At 44.5% G+C, this 16,543-nt stretch overlaps 1 protein-coding gene across 1 annotated transcript in view; it reads left to right on the top strand.

Annotated features, from left to right (window-relative positions):
* The window catches only part of T265_06601 (hypothetical protein), a gene marked incomplete at both ends in the record, with an annotated part of 29,584 nt that extends 15,231 nt beyond the window's left edge, over positions 1-14,353 (top strand). The window contains 5 exons of the mRNA XM_009171905.1: positions 2,922-3,012; positions 8,626-8,762; positions 8,964-9,153; positions 12,880-13,165; positions 14,156-14,353. Coding sequence (XP_009170169.1) covers positions 2,922-3,012; positions 8,626-8,762; positions 8,964-9,153; positions 12,880-13,165; positions 14,156-14,177 — 726 coding nt within the window. The remainder of the gene's footprint in view (positions 1-2,921; positions 3,013-8,625; positions 8,763-8,963; positions 9,154-12,879; positions 13,166-14,155) is intronic.
* Positions 14,354-16,543: the final 2,190 nt, after the last annotated feature.

Genomic DNA, 16,543 nt, shown 5'->3' with positions numbered 1-16,543 from the left:
TCTCCGGATACTACGTATGCACTTGCCCGGAAACGGTTTACGGCGTCTCTTATGTAAGGACACCATCGTTCTCACTCGTATCCATTATAGACACGATAGCGTTACAGTTATATCATCCTTAAGGTCCATCGTCAGGTGTTGTTTCACCTATTGTACACAGTTGGGGGGCCTATCCTTATCTGCATTTGTTGTCACGATATTATGTACCTGTTTCACTGTATGTATTGCACCCGGCTGCTGGGACTTGTAGACCGCAACCAGCTTGTAGCCTTTAAGCTTCCACTGAAGGAAGACTGAATTACGAGTTTGATGCTAGCGTTGATACACTCTTNNNNTTTCGTGCTACTTTTTTTGCTCATCTTGAAATTCAGTCTCTTCTAACGGACGAAGCTCTGCCCCCGATGGTCTAGGTAGAAAATCCAGTGCGAAAACCTGGCATACCTACTTTCCACTAAACCCCTTGGCGTAGCGCCCACTCATGCACACAGATCAAGTTTGTAAACGACATTCAAGGGGTCCTTCAACTCAGCAGAATTCTAAAACATTCTCTGTTGTGAATGAGGCCACGAAAAAGTTCACTTTCTTACCGTGCCAAACACAGTCATCCGAAACGCCCAGTTGGTTTTTATCAACTGATAACATCCGTAATTTATGACCTTGTGTTGACCTGCCTCTGTGGTTCATGCGCAATCTTGCCAGCCAACGTCCTTTCTGGTACTTGTGTGTTTCAAAGATGGAGAAGCCTGGGACACTTGTTGCCGCGCCTGACCTCCAAATACATACAAATATATATCAAAGTTATTCGCTGTCCACACCTTTGTCGCATTAACCCACAACACTTTTGTGATGTATCTGGATGGAATTCTCAGAAAGTCCTGAGAGCAATCTGGAAGTGCCTTGGTGGGTGTTGAGATTTCCGATACGGAACTTTGAGTGGCGCGTGGGTTCGACGATCTCGAATATCAAAAGGAAGAAAAGGGTTCCTAGTTCTATGGTACTGTTTACAAAAGGGTAAGCAAATGTGTACAACAAATTTCAACTGTTCACGTTCGTAGTGTCAACATGTGAACCAGGCCGTCACTGACCGGCACAGTGCAGTGTCANTAACAACCAGTGGCAACACCCTACTATCCTACTCAATCAATGATCAGGATTTCGCTCATCAACCCTTACCATATTGCCGGAATATTTCGCTATTCGTCACCGATAAAAAGAATTCGTGTGCTCTTGTGGTAACTCAACTGAACCAACCATTATGGTGCTCATATCGAAAACATATGATATGAATATGTGTTAAATACTATCCAGAAAAGTTCATTTATGGATTGAATTGTCACCATTTGAATCTGCGAGCACCGCGGAGTGGAGCCCAGCGAGTGTCGTTGATTCGATCGGTGAAGTGCCGTTGATGCGTTTCGGGGATTGTGCCTTCAGGCTCAAGTTTGACCAACTGTGTGGCTGGGAACAAAGATAGCCTGCGATTCTAACAGTCCTTTGCACGCGATTTGAAAAAGTTTGATCTTAAAAGTAGGATTACACATGAGATTTCTCCATCAATTAAGCGTTCTTAGTCCACCTTCTTCGACCTTTAAAGTTCGTAGCATGCAGGTAATGCGATTTGTTTGGTAACCAGCATGATGAGTGATCAAATTATTTTTCGCTCGGTGCTTGTGAAGTTCAGGTACGCTAGATGGTCCCGGGAAGAGGGGACTCTCCCTCGTTAGATTGATTATTCACGCCTCATAGGTTACGCTCATTGGGACCCGTACTCCGCATAACAGAGGAGGACCTTTTACCTGCCAGAGCTCTTTTCACCCAGCCCTGTTCTGAGTGTAAGCGACGAAGAGAGTACATCATATTCAGCCTAATTCTGGGTTTCTGATACTCCAAATCAAGCACCGAACGCAACGTTCTCGCCAAACGTTAACTGCGCGTGCGTCCAGCACTGATGGATGCGTTTTTTGACTGAAACATCTACTTCACTGAAGACTCGTTTATTCAGCGCCTTATTGCGCACTCATGATTTCAGCTAATTGTAACCCTAGTCCCAAGACACTGGTGATGGGGGACCCGAGAATATCTCAAATCCTCCACTCGAAGTTACTAGGCCTTTCACTATGAGACCCAGTGGTGTGTCCTTTTGACCCCCAAGTGGAGCGAATTGACAGGCAATTCTGGCCTTGTGGATTCCTGTGTTGATTTCATCTATCATAATACCTTCAGAGCTAATGCATCTTCCGAGGTAGATACGGTGTTCCACAAGTCCCACTGTCTCTCCTTAAATTCTTAAGGACATGTCCAAAAGCCCCACGTCTCGCAGCGTAACCCTGTCCTTTGTGGATATGAAGCACATACCAAAGGATTGGATAACCGTATTTGCTTGTGCCGTTCAACCAGCAGAGCGCCCGCCATCTTTCAGGGTCGTATGCAGATCAGAGAATGCACTTTCCGAAAGGGACCTTAGTAGGTAGCTGGTACTAACTGGCTATATGCATGTGCTCCCTTGGGCCACGGGACGATCCTCTGCATGCACTGGACCTAAATTGCTCAGTTGTGTCCACTTGAAATTACAGTTACAGGCGAGACTTCGACAGGATGATGGCTTTTGAACGGTCCCCACTGTACACTCTCCGGTCTCATTCAGTTTATACTTGGTACAATCCGTTCAAATTAATGCACAAGCGCCCCAGGGCGAACTGTATGTGACATTACTCACTGTATCGTTTGGCGTGGTTAGATGTAACAGTCCATTTTGGGGACGGATGCCAACCCACTACATGTATCCGATAACGAAACCAATGAAGATATGTGCTAACAAATTTCCCACAAAGCTGCCTTTTGGACGACAAATTAGTACAGTGGTTTTTTTACAATGCAGTTAGTAGTCTTTCTGGTCATGTGGACCTCAACTTTCATTGCAGGATTCATCCCAGGGGAACAGTATCTACCAACTCGATATGATCAAGCAGGTGAAATCGGCATACCCGAACCTGCAGATCGTCGGTGGGAACGGTAAGTTTATTTTTCACTCTGTTGAGCCAATGTACTTCCCTCTGTTCCTACATTTCTCAGTTTGCTGGGAAGCTTGGGGGAGCTCTTCGGCTATGGAATTGAATTCCCGCCCTGCATTATATACGAAGCCTATGTATTCTAGGGTATGTGCCTCAAGGGGGCGAGAAGGCTCAAGTGGTTAGAGCGCGAATTTACTGATCGGAAGGTCCGTGGTTCGAACTCGACCTAGGCGTCCCGACTTCCCCTATCTAGGCTTGGGCGACCTGGTAGTATCCCAGCCCTCGTGCTTCCTGCGGATGGCATGGCAGCTAGGCACCGGAAGGGTGTTACAGCTGACGACAGCGGGTGTAGACCTCAGGAATGTTGGATTCGAATATCCCAGGTGAAAAGTTCAAGTATCGTTTATGTGGACCCCCTCGGTTCCAGTCCTTTCAGGTTTCGTGTAAAGTTTTTCTGCAACTCATTCGGAAGCTATCAACGTAACTGAGAAATTTGAGATCCTTAAGACTGACGGTTGCTTATATTTTTCACGATAGTACGGGATCTTCGAACTTGAGTGCTCCATTCCATCCAGAATTAGCCCGCCCAACTATCGATCCGTTCTCGCTATAATGTGTACGGGTTGTGTAATATTGTGTTGCAATGAGGCGAACAACCAGTGGTAACCGGACTTCACTTCTGCTTGTCGGCTCATTGATCTGGAATCAATGTATCCAAGCGGTCAGTTTCTTAACTCAGCTTGCATGACGATGATTCTGTTTGACAGCTTGTCGTACCTTCCCTACTGCCTTGCAGGTCAGAATTCTTTTACAAAGACGAGAGTTTCAGCATTGAGTAACTGGACGATCCTGGGGACGTTACTTGTATTAAACTGTGATTTAACTCAATGAAGTTTCACGGTTTTACCGGTGCCGCAACTTCGTCTGAAAGTGGCGTACTTTGCACCTCACTAGAGTTGGGGGTTACAAGGGGATAAGCCGGCCTACTCAATACAGAAAGGTAATTTCACGTTTTGTACCGAGTACTCCGACGAATACCGTCGGCAGACTCATCACTATTAAGGTCTCCCAATCTTACCAAATAGACATCGGCTGTCCACGCGAATGTCTTATCTCCTTGTCCAACGTGAATCGTATCAGGTAACCGGAAATGGTATCTGACTACTGCCTCTACCGCAACTATGCAGCCAAGAGCACAGAGTTTCTTGCTTTAACCATACAACGGAACACAGCTCGGGTGATCATCCCATTGCTCTTTGCAGTGATTTCACGTTTTGTACCGAGTACTCCGACGAATACCGTCGGCAGACTCATCACTATTAAGGTCTCCCAATCTTACCAAATAGACATCGGCTGTCCACGCGAATGTCTTATCTCCTTGTCCAACGTGAATCGTATCAGGTAACCGGAAATGGTATCTGACTACTGCCTCTACCGCAACTATGCAGCCAAGAGCACAGAGTTTCTTGCTTTAACCATACAACGGAACACAGCTCGGGTGATCATCCCATTGGTCTTTGCAGTGATGCATTCAACAAGCAAATCAATGGATGTGACCATTCAGGTATAAGCTCTTTCCCAGGATCCCGTTGTAAAATGCGTTCCATAGAACATTTGGAAGCTACCATCTCACACGTCACCCACCTTGTCCCATTTGTTGCGATCAGAATGCACGCGTCGGTTCGGATAATCGTTCTACTGGCTACTGGTCTTGGTGAACTCTGTGAAAACAGTTATCTTTTTAGTTGTACAGACTTCAGTGAGGTCTTTGTAACTAACACCCATTCCCAGAATTCCCTAAAGCACTTGCCAATACCGTATTTGAAAAATGCGTACACTGCGCAACGAAACGATTTCATATTGGTTTGGTCAAGGTGCATGGCGTCAGTTGATCAGTGGAGGTCGTGCCGCGGGGCTGAAACCCAATAAAGCGTTCGGGTGATACTCTCGTTCGTCTTTGCTTTCAACGTCAACCATTTGATGCCGTCTTACTTACGAAGCAGTACAGTAGGTCCTATTTTGAACCAATTCTGCAAGCTCCACGGGTAGATCAACCAAGTAAACTGATTCTGAGTAGGGGAGAATTGTCTGCAATCCTTGTTTAGTTGGGATAAAACCAAAATCCTTGCAAAGATAGCATAGGGCATGTCAAAACTCGCTAACGCACTATCTACACAGAGTACCGGTTTTCGTCTGAGGTCACGTTAAATACTGGGTTTGTGTATAATTTTTAGTTTTGTTAACGATGTCAAGGTCAATTATAAAGCTCAGTCTGAAGACTAGCGTGACTGACGTCCCTGCAAGGATACGGACAACTTCCCGGATCAGTCATTAAACCAAGTCCGGAGGTTACTACAAATGCACCAGCCTTATGCCACCAACTTTTTAAGCTGATCAGATACTAATACACTCGCGTCAGCCGAATGTTCGTATATACGGCAAGGAAGCGGAGTTTCCAGTAACGGGTGACATGCGACACAGTTGTCCCTTCTGCGCAGCTACTTTCCCCTATACAGTTGACTGGATAAAGTAAAAATGCCTGGATACGCCTGTGTCTAACTCTACCCAGCTATTCACATCTCGAACTGGTCTGTAAATCGTATCGCTAAAAACCACGGTGGACCGATGTGTGCGGAGCCCGCTCCCGACCATAAACCATGGACTGCGGTGGTCTGTGACATCATAAGAGTCGATTCTCCCGAGATCAGGAACGGTCATTTGAAAATGAAGTCACTAAATAGATACAGTTCTTTTATAATAACTAAATTTTTTCTTCCATCATTACAACCTGGAACAAGTCAAGGGAACGTAAATATGGGATTATTTCTATCGACATCAAAATGGCTGACTTGTCCAACAGGTTAATCATCCAATGCGCTAAATAGCTATCATTCACAGAATGTCAACCGATCTGAAATTGGGGACTAAGTGTAGTATTTAACTCGATCAAATTAGTGCCCAAGATAACCAATGCTCACGTTGACGTAGGGGTGCTCCACTTCAGTAATTTTGGAAAAATAGAAAATATACGTTGCATGGAATAATTAGCTTTTCCGATCTTATTCCATGGTTCGAAGGCTCAAACATGGATTTCTGTCGGCAACCTACGGTGCGATTTATCAAATCGATACCCTAGTGAACGATCCCGACGCACTTCTCGAGACACAGGATTCGAGAACATAAAAAGCTGAGTCTGCAGCTAGGTAGCTGACCATATAGTCAATTATGACTGAATTTCTTTCTATTAAACTGCTCTCCCTCTAATGACTCAATCTTTCAGTCGGCCACGTTTGATAGCCAGGTTGTTCCGTTGACATTTCGCGGTCAGATTTTTCAGCAGCGTCGCAAAATCTAATTCAACCGAATCGCACTGGGAGAGGAGGACTTTATCATACGCCAATTCGTAGTACGGATTTCTTTGTCCAATGGATTTTATTACGCACACTTCTTCAAATGATGCATTACATCAGTCACGTACTGACAATGGAATGCTGCTAAACTCCATTATTCTGGCGACGAAATTCACATAGACCGAGAAGAAACCAGCCTGTTCCGGATCGTAGAGGTTGTAACATCCTCGGAACAGAGAGTCTAAATACGCGTTTCCAATTGATTCCAAGTATCCTAGCCAACACGTGGATCGTAAACTCAGCTACTCTATTGAAAGTAAACGATAAGAATATAGGGGGTAAATCCCAATCATTGCGTTTATGCGGTCAGGACATATTATATCAGGCAGCAAACAATTTCAGTAGGTCACTAGAGACCAAGCATTTATAAAGTAACAGCAGTCAAGCTAGAGAGGTGCGTGCATGAGACTCCAGTTCTAGGTAAGTACTAGTTGATTGATTGAACTCTTCGTTAGCGGTCGTTCCAACAGCAGGCAGGAAAGGTGATATGTCAGCAAACACACAATCTCAAATGTTGTGGTGGGAGGGGGTCTCATTGAATCATTTGATCCTAATCAAGTGCGTATCGGCGTGACGCATGTGGATGCAACTAAGCTTCTGACATGCTGCTCACTGTCCTACACCAAATTTTGTCAAATCAGTCACGGCGAAACTGTCGACTGTGCCTTATCACATTAAAGTCAGTCGACAGATAGCTTCTCGTGATTCAACTGACCCCTCTTGTCTGCACTTATCCGTGGTTCTATTCGGATAGTCACACTGACTTGGGCTGGACGCTTGAGTACAGACTATTAGCTTGGTCCAGCTACACACTCAAGCATTCATCCTGGGTGCTACATACGGTTGCGTCTCCCGGATTTTTAAACGTCTCCTGCATTGGGTACAAATTCTTATCACACTCTTACGTTTCAGCGTACCATAACAAGCAGTATTCTGCACTGGGGACGATTCGACGAAAAAAGCATCATCCCAATAACCAGAACCATATGCGTTCAGCATTCATCTAGAGACAATAGATAGTAAGCTGCGTGGCTTGTCAGATGAGGCAAGGTTGTATCCTCACTATTTCTATAGCGTTTGGCTGTGGTTTTAATCCAGGAGAGAAATTCTCAAGAAGATATTAGCTTCGGAAGGCTTTTATCGGTGCGCGAAGTTGCAATTCCTCTTCCACGGAGACAATCTTTCAGATGGAGTAGATGCGCCCTCCGAAAGAAAATTCTAGCTTCTTAACCTGACACATTTTCTTGCGTCATTCCTCAGACGTCAAAGGTCTAAGTCTTCAAACAGCAAGCCTTTATCCCATGTGACACTCACTGATTTGACTGCGGCTATTTATTTCCTTCTGTCTCTTTGACTGTATTGGTCGCGGCACTTGCTCATTGATCACATTCGTCTCGCGCAGTTGGACGAGAATTAAACCTGACGAAGCTTTTGTGTCAAAAGCGAAACGTTGCCCAGCAATAAATCCACCGATTGTCACCAAACTTTTTCGAAAAACGAGAATTAAACCTGTCTACTGGATTCTGAAACCACAACGGTTGGGATTAATAAATAAAATACCGAGTGTCCCATTCAAGTGCGGCGAATTAGCGATATCCGATATTAAACGGAACTACACAGAACTCCTCCTCATTGTGCTCACACTGCAGGTTTTTCTTCATGAGTTCTCTTTTTGAACCGCACTTATGCTGTGATTATTCTGATATATCCGCACCAAACGGAGAATGGATACGAATTTAATGAACTGCAAAACCGACGTTGCTTGGAACGGAAACAAAGGTACGATCCACCGCAGCTCCGATTGGAATTTATTAAATCAGTTCAATCCAAACAAATCCCATATGTGCGTGGTTTTGAGCAGCTTAAATTTACATCTAAGGATTCTATTAAAAAAGAACTTCATCAGTCAGCGTGCAGAATTCATTCGACTATTCAAACAACGCTGAGTATCAGTCGTGTAGACAGTTTGTCATTTGCTTTACCAGGATTCATTTTATATGGCTGTAGAAAACTGATGCTACTGGCTAAATATTTTCTCGAAAACCTAATGTCTGTTATGATGATTATTTTTTAAGGGTTGCTGTTGAGTTAATCCTTTTTTGCTCTAAGGATGCCTTTTATCAGTTGTATGCATTGTGGATAGCAGTCGGCAGGCTTACTCACCACAATCCTTTGTGTTCTACTCATACCCCCCCCATTTCAAGTGGTCACATGCGCTCAGGCCAAGAATCTCATCGATGCTGGTGTGGACGCACTCAGAATCGGCATGGGCAGTGGATCTATTTGTATTACACAAGAAGTAACAGCGGTTGGACGTTCTCAGGCAAAGGCTGTCTACAAGGTAACGAACACTAGTCAGAGTGTGAATTTTAACATTCTAGGCATTCATTTAGCCTATTTACATAAATTAAATCGAGTCCCTGTTCCTAGGACAAGGTCTTGATGTGTTGTTCACAGTAACTTATTTAATTTTTCCTCTGCATTTTGCTCCAAAAATATCCTTGTGCTACCTTTCGAAGTATGACCGCATTTCCCAACATAGGTATCAGAATATGCACATCGATACGACGTCCCTTGCATAGCAGACGGTGGTATACAGAATGTTGGACATATCGTGAAAGCACTTAGTCTGGGTGCTGCATCCGTCATGATGGGCGGTCTTCTGGCAGGAACAACCGAAGCGCCTGGTGACTACTTCTTCTCTGATGGTGTGCGGCTGAAGAAGTATCGAGGTTAGTGCTTGCTTCGTTCCCCATAACTCGGAGATTTTGACCTTTTTTTCACGCGGAAGTGAAATCACACTATAGGAAGGATCCCATTTTTAAGATGCCTGTGAAAGACACAAAACGAATCTGCACGGTATCACAAAGTGGAAATACAGATGGCACTCTTATCTTAGATCCGTTACTCACAATGAGGAAAACCGGCAACTACGCCCAGGAGGTCACAGTAACGAACTACATGACGGTCCCACGTGTTGGGTAGTAGAATCTCCTTTAAAAGAAGCTGTCTACTATTTCAGAGGCGTTTATTTACCCATTCCTTCCCCTGAGGACGGATCACTAATTTGGAGCGGCGCCATATGTCATTGTTACTGTTTAACGTCAGAGCCGGATGCGTCATTCCTGTGCCACAAGCAAAAGCACACATAGGAAACGTATGCAGAACTTTTCTTGGTATAACACTGAAGAATACTGAAATGTCTCGCCAACGGAAACACGAGGCGGTCTTTTTGTTACAATTTCAGTTGAAAAATATCATGAGTCAGATGTTAAAGTAAGTCTTTTCTCAACACCGGGGTCATTTGCAAGTGAGTGCATTTCGTTGGTTGCGTATAAGTTAGCGTTCAAGTCGAAGATAAGGATGACGAACACGTGGAGTCTATTTCTGTCGAATGAGCGTGAGGGCGAGACTGGATGAGGTACGTCGAAGTGTTTTCAGAAACTTTCTGGATAGTCTGTTGGGTTTAGGACATAAGCTGGTTTTTGGAAATGCCCATGAATAGGTACATCCTCCTACCTCTCGACTGAATCTGTCCAGGTTTGGATTGAATTGGTTGGAGGTAATTCCGTTCTCCTGAGTTCTAGTCATAGACGGTAAGAATTGTTAGTGAAGTTGCCGTCTTGCTGTCGCGCGACCTCAAGGGATTTCATAATGGAAGGAATATAAGTGGCGAAAGGGGATCTGTTGATAGCCTACTACAATCAATCAGCCTGGACAGATACTGTCAATAGAAACGTCAGTGGCGTATGAATTAGCCAGGGTATTTTGTGACGTCTCCGGTCGAATAACCCTGTATTCGATCACATGGAATCCATAAACGGCTCCTCTTCTGTCAATTCAAACGTGGTCATCTTTAGGTTTGAACCATTTCGAAGGGGGTGAGTGCGTTTGTACTGGTGGACGATGATTGGGAATGCACACCACTTGGTTGTGATGGTCTCTATCTGGGAGAACTATGATCATTTTATTTATCGTGACAGTGTTGAGGTTCCCGATACGGAACTTTGAGTGACGCGTAGGTTCAACAATCTCGAATATCAAAAGGAAGAATTGGGTTCGTAATTCCACGGTGCTATCTACACAAGGGTAAGCAAATGTGTACAACAAATCTCAACTGTTCACGTTCGTAGCGTCAACAAGTTCACAGTTCTGTCACTGACCGGCACAGTGCAGTGTCAACTTCCGCACACCAAAAACGGTGAGCGGAATGATGGCTCAGTAGCGTGGGTTGCGGTCGTTCCTTCCGACGGTGGTCTCGTGATTCTCATTGGACATGCGATCACGCGGAACCCATGAGGAAACAAGTCAAAGCAGGCTCAGCAAACGGGACATGAACGCACATGGGTAAGTAGGTCAGCAGTGCGCATTCACACACATGCCAACACACCAGTGCCGGAAAGGATGGCCTCTGTGACAAGGTGAGTGGCGGGTACGAATAAGCCAAACAACTGAGCGGAGTAAGCAAATGAATGGGGGAATCATCATAAGGTCAAGTTGGATTCAACACAGTTATCTAAGAAAGTCGGTTGTTCGCTGGCCTACTATCCACACTACTGGAATTCGATTGAGAGATTGAGCTCACAATAATTGTGGTTTTTTCTAGTGTTAGCTAGAAAAACTTGACTGAGGACGCATTGTGATCTCATGAATTTTTCGTATTACACACAAGTCATAAGATCATCCGTTGGTGCAGAAATTTCAGTTGTCATGCCCGTTAGGCAGAACTGTGCACCAGAGGTAATAAGCAGCTAACTAACCTTGGGTTCTGAGCATTCTGGATAGTCGTAGATTAGAACTACTCAGGTGCCATGCCGAATGGTGTTTACATTCTCAAACATTCTCAAAGTAAGAACAGCAAGCAGAACATTGCCAGTTTTCCGCCGTCTTGATGGTTTTGATAGTATTCGCGGCACTAAGACAAAATGGTCCTTTTAGACAAGTCTGTATTCAAGGAGAGAGGACATGGTACTCGCTTTTGGTAGACTGGCAGTGTGAACACCGAGGAGCCGTAGCGAACGAGCAATAGCACACTATTCCTTCTGTTCACTTCGGAGCGAGGACACAGAACAGCTCAGTAGACGGGGTTCAGTGAGCCGAAACTCCAATTCGTGATGCCTGAGATCATCAGTATAGATCGACGGGCGTTTTATGCATAACAAATAAAGCCATCACCGACTAGCGATGTGGAGATAGAAGAATCAATGAGATGAGGGAGCAGAAATGCGTTAGTGCTATAGGAGAGTTGTCATCATTAGGGTATTTTCACCCGCTCGCTGTTCTGTCAGCACTAAGTGAAGCAACTCGACTGGTGGCATTACGTGACAGCCGATGTTCTGTGGAATTGTTTCGGTTGTGAACTTCATGATTGTCTGTAGGCGGGCACTTAAAGGTGAAATTACGGCTTAAAGCCTTCGGCTGAAAACCTGGTCGTAAGACAAGCGGTGGGTGCTGGTATATTAGCAAGTGGCATGGATTTTCGGATACTCATATTCTAGTGTCCCATCTCAATGATCACTAGATTGTGTTGATCTGATTTCAATCCGTTAGCCAGTCCTGTGTGGATAACTTCTGATGCCCTCCTAAGTAGTTTGGTGGACTACAGACCTACACAAACCATTGTACTACGCTAAGATTATCTCTCCTGACGATGACTTCCTATTGGGTTCTTGGTAGCTGTTCGCCATCACTCAGTGTGTGGATCCGAGTGCTCAAAGCATGACAGGTATTTTTCACCGCACCACAGACTCCAACACACGAAATTCGTCTTACTATCATACAGTTGATGATGATTATAAAGGAATAAGTGCTTTACAGCCTTCATACTAAAAGATCAGCTGGATCATACCCGGACTGGCTATAACTAACTCAAAATCTCAGCCTGTGTTGTGGTTCGTATGTCTGGGTTCAATTTAATGTGTTGATGCTCCCTGGTTGATATAGTTATTTGTAAGTTCATCGTAGCACTCAGGTTATAGGACAGTTGTTCGCTAGGATCACTTCCGCTACCGAATGTAGATGATTTCGCTAGCCTCAGCAAGAATGGCGTGCTTGCAACTACCAGTCTGAGAACTAGGAGTTAATTAGTTTCGCAGTCCAGGAATAGGCTATAATGAACTTCCGCATGGAGCAGGCTTCCAGTGGTTATCTATTTGAGCTAGAGACAGCTTGGTTCTAAGTGGTTTCGGAGGATTAGGAAAGACTAGAAGGTCCGTTTTTCGATTCGACACCTGGTTTTCGTACCGCTTGAACAAACAGGCAGTCTCAGCCGGTGTTCCCCATCACTTGCACTTAACTGCTGAGTATCGAATTCATCCGACCACAAAGTTTTTCGGTGTCTTACTGTTTTTTTTAAATGTATGTAATGATACTGCTGAATCTATGGGCCAATCCGTGACACGATTGAATGTTCGTAATGGTTCACTCATTCATTCATGTTCTCTTTAAATTAAAATTAGGCATGGGAAGTTTGGAGGCTATGGATGAGCACACGTCAAGCCAAGCTCGGTACTACAACGAATCCCAGCGAATCAAAGTAGCTCAGGGTGTGTCCGGGAACATAATGGATCGCGGGTCTGTGCACCAGTTACTGCCATATTTGGTCGCTGGAGTGCAACACGGAATGCAACAGGTTGGAGCCGCTAATCTGGAACATCTGGTCAAAATGTCTTACACGGGCGTACTCCGATTTGAACACAGAAGCCCTTCTGCCCAAATCGAGGGCGGTGTTCACAGTCTGCACTCGTAAGTTGATTTTATTCAGCCGAAGAGACCGCCGGTTTTCCCGTATTATAGACCAAGTAATTTATCTAGAGCTCGCATACTTTTGCAATGAACGTCATAACCTCACCTGCTCGTTGATGAAGGTTGGCTGAACACAGCATCATCATTAACAGCTGTTTTCCAGTTTTTGTGGCGCTATGCTCTTTACAGCATCTAAATTTGGCCAGTTCCAGTTACGCATGCTGTCAAGCGTATGTCTCACAATGACCTGGGCTGCTCTTGAGTTTTCCCAGCAACTTTGAAGTGCTATGTTTTTGGTGTCTAATGACATTACCTTCAACGTAATCAGAACGCTTTTGGTGTCTAATGACACTGTCTTCAACGCAATCAGAACACGTACCACAAAGTGGGTTATGCTGTTGGCTCTCCAAATTATAATGACATATTAATATCCTATCGTTATAAGAAGTTAGTGCTACGCTAATGCGCAGTGGTTCTGAAAATAGAAAGAGATTTTCCACTTTTCCTGGTTGGTCACCACTTTTTGGAAGTTATTAGGCATTAGGTTGCTGATAACACTCTCGGGGGAATGCTCTCTCTTCCAAGACTCCTCCCATGGCAGGAGGATCGGTGTAGAAGAATCCAGCACTTGGGATTTGGCGTTATGCCTACACAGCTATGGTGATCCGATAATGATCCCTCCTACAAGGTACTACATTTTCTAGTCATCCCATTTCATACCTTGACATGTATCCGATATCAACCCACACATCTGCCTCACCTGTGTCTGCTGAGTCAATCTATTACTGTCACGAGTTTGTCAGGTACAATAAGGTCGTCGTACGGTGATCTTGTTGGACAGTTTCACGAACATTCACTTAGGATACCGTACCAACCTCATGATTGTCGTGTGAAATAGTGCGCCGAATACGTTTCATTTATCAGTTCCCAGGTTGATTTGTTTTCCTTCATCATTCTACTCCATGAATCCCATGTATCATCTATTTTCAGATATGAAAAACGGTTGTACTAAAAACAAGTCGTCAGCTCCGACCTATGAGATCACGCTATCTGGAAAGCAATTTTCATATTCTCTGTTTTATTCCCAGTTCATTGACTCTTTTGCTACTACTGCACGCAATGCAGTCGTTGGTGCATTTGTATCGAAATCTGGTCGTATGATTGATACCAATAAACTTGTCTCCGTATTTCGCTCAGTTCATTTTGGGAATTATCTTTGTGAGTATTACGTGTGTTGAGGCCTGAAAAATTAGCCTCCGGAATGCCCCAAATCACCGTGCTAAATAAGTGGGGAACGGTCGCAAGGTTCCATTGTGACGAGATATTTGATTTTTTAATTCCTTGGGATCTTTAGTGACATCCAGCCCGGNTTGGGCTGGTCGGAAGAGCGTTTGGTTTACACATAGACAAGATGTGCACTTTACATCCTTTAGCATGTAGTCTGGCGTTGACTGACCCTCACTTGACCTTACAGGGTATGGCCATTTCATTTCCGGGCTGTTCGTTCAGCTCCCCAAACCGAAATACATATGCCAGTTTTTTTCGGCTGCGCTGTAAACTTGGTGATTTCCTTCTGCGCTATCATTCTATATTTAATCGTACCATGCTCGGACGCTTCGAATTTGTGACTTTAAAATGTACCCCGAAGCAGTATCAGATGACTGCCGGGACTTGGGCGTAGCTCGTATTGTTGGGGTAAAAGGAACGCTTCTATAGTATTTACTATTTTCTGTTTAGTTGATTAATTCGTAACCGGATAAACTTTCGTTCACTTTACCTACGCAGAGTAGTTTCTATGGTAGCGGCGTTGGGCGTAACTGCTTGTTGGGCAGCGTGTTCTTTATGTATATAATGATTATCTCCCATCAACACGAAGTTGTTTTCAGCACTTATTCGTACGTCATCTTTGTAAGTAACTTGATTTGGGAGCCATTTCATGAGAAGTTGACGCGTGCGCGGACCAATCCCGGGACAGGTTTCATCTGCTGGAGTCCATTAGGTGTGCTTCCATTTTACACGAAAATGTACTGATTTCCTCCATAGCTTCTTCATTATAGTCACTCGAAGCCTCATCAGGCTGTTCTGAGTTTATTTGAAGGTATACCGGGGCCATTTTTAAATGGTCCCCGTATCTGTTTACCGCCCCTCGATGTAAAAATGAGATAACCTAGGCAATGGAAACTTCTTACATGAACGCAACATCATGCACCCTATTACGGAATCCGAGCCTCTTGTTCAGTTCCTAAGACCTTCAATCCATGTCCCGCATAGAGACTGACTTACAGTATCCACTTTAAATACATAGCGTGCGTCAAGACATTTGTGAATTTCGCGCTTACTGGTGCGTGCCTATTGCATACTGCTTGAAAGCAAGAAGTTATTGCAGTTGTCACCAGGTGGTGTTAGGTAGCTTGATCTAATTAAAATTCTGTAACCTGGCGGGCCGAAAGACAGAGCCACCCTTCCGATCCAATGGTTCTCCCGAAAGCCGGTCAAGTATGGCCATGCAGGAGGCGCTTCATTAGATGATTTGTCATCGTTTGGAATCTAAGCTGAGTTCAGGCATTTGAAGATTTCACCCCCATCTTTCGAGAGCGTTAGCTGAATTTCGGGAGCTGTTCCGTCAATCTTTCGGTATTTGGTGGATACCTTCTGTTCGTTTGCTGCCAATCGATGCACCAACTGCCTTTTGGTTTCTATCCACAAAGCACGCAAAACGTTCGCGCCAACTAGTGTCGGTTCCACTGCCTGGAATGTAACTTTTCGCGAATGGTTTGGGGGTGCCCTGTCCACTGCTATTGTACTGGTCCACAGACATAGAGGGTTCTTCACATGATGAACCGGGGAATCACACCATAAGGAAGATCGGGAACACTGACAAGAGGCAACTCGTTTTGTAATAAACACTCTGAAATGATTTGTGCTGAGAACCGTACCAAACTGTCTTCTAGCTACATTCATATATTTTTGATGATTTCTACCTGGTCTAATTCCAGGTAAAAACGTCAGATTCGGACTTCATTTATGATAAGAATTGACAAACTCAAACTGCACCACTATGTGACGGCTCCCTCAAGAACACTCACACTGGCCCAAGTACGCCTCTTTTACCCTGATGTTTGACCATGGCACTTACATACAGTGTTTCCATAGATAGCAATTTGGCCAATTGGTAATTTGTTGAAATATTGGTAGCTCGAACTTGAAGCAACTCCAAGATCTCCACAAGATTACAAAAGAGGACTATTGGAGAATGAGGCCTCGTGATTCGGCCATTCCTCGCTTCTACGGACTCCCAAAGGTACACAAAGAATCAATACCTCTCCGGCCAATTGTATCACTTCCTGGAACAGCGACCTACAATCTTTCGAAAGAACT

The sequence above is a fragment of the Opisthorchis viverrini genome (genome assembly GCF_000715545.1).
Source record: "Opisthorchis viverrini unplaced genomic scaffold opera_v5_139, whole genome shotgun sequence".
In the NCBI taxonomy this organism is placed as follows: domain Eukaryota; kingdom Metazoa; phylum Platyhelminthes; class Trematoda; order Opisthorchiida; family Opisthorchiidae; genus Opisthorchis; species Opisthorchis viverrini.
The sequence above is the reverse complement of the archived record's forward strand: the minus strand, read 5'-3'. Positions and strand labels throughout refer to the sequence as shown.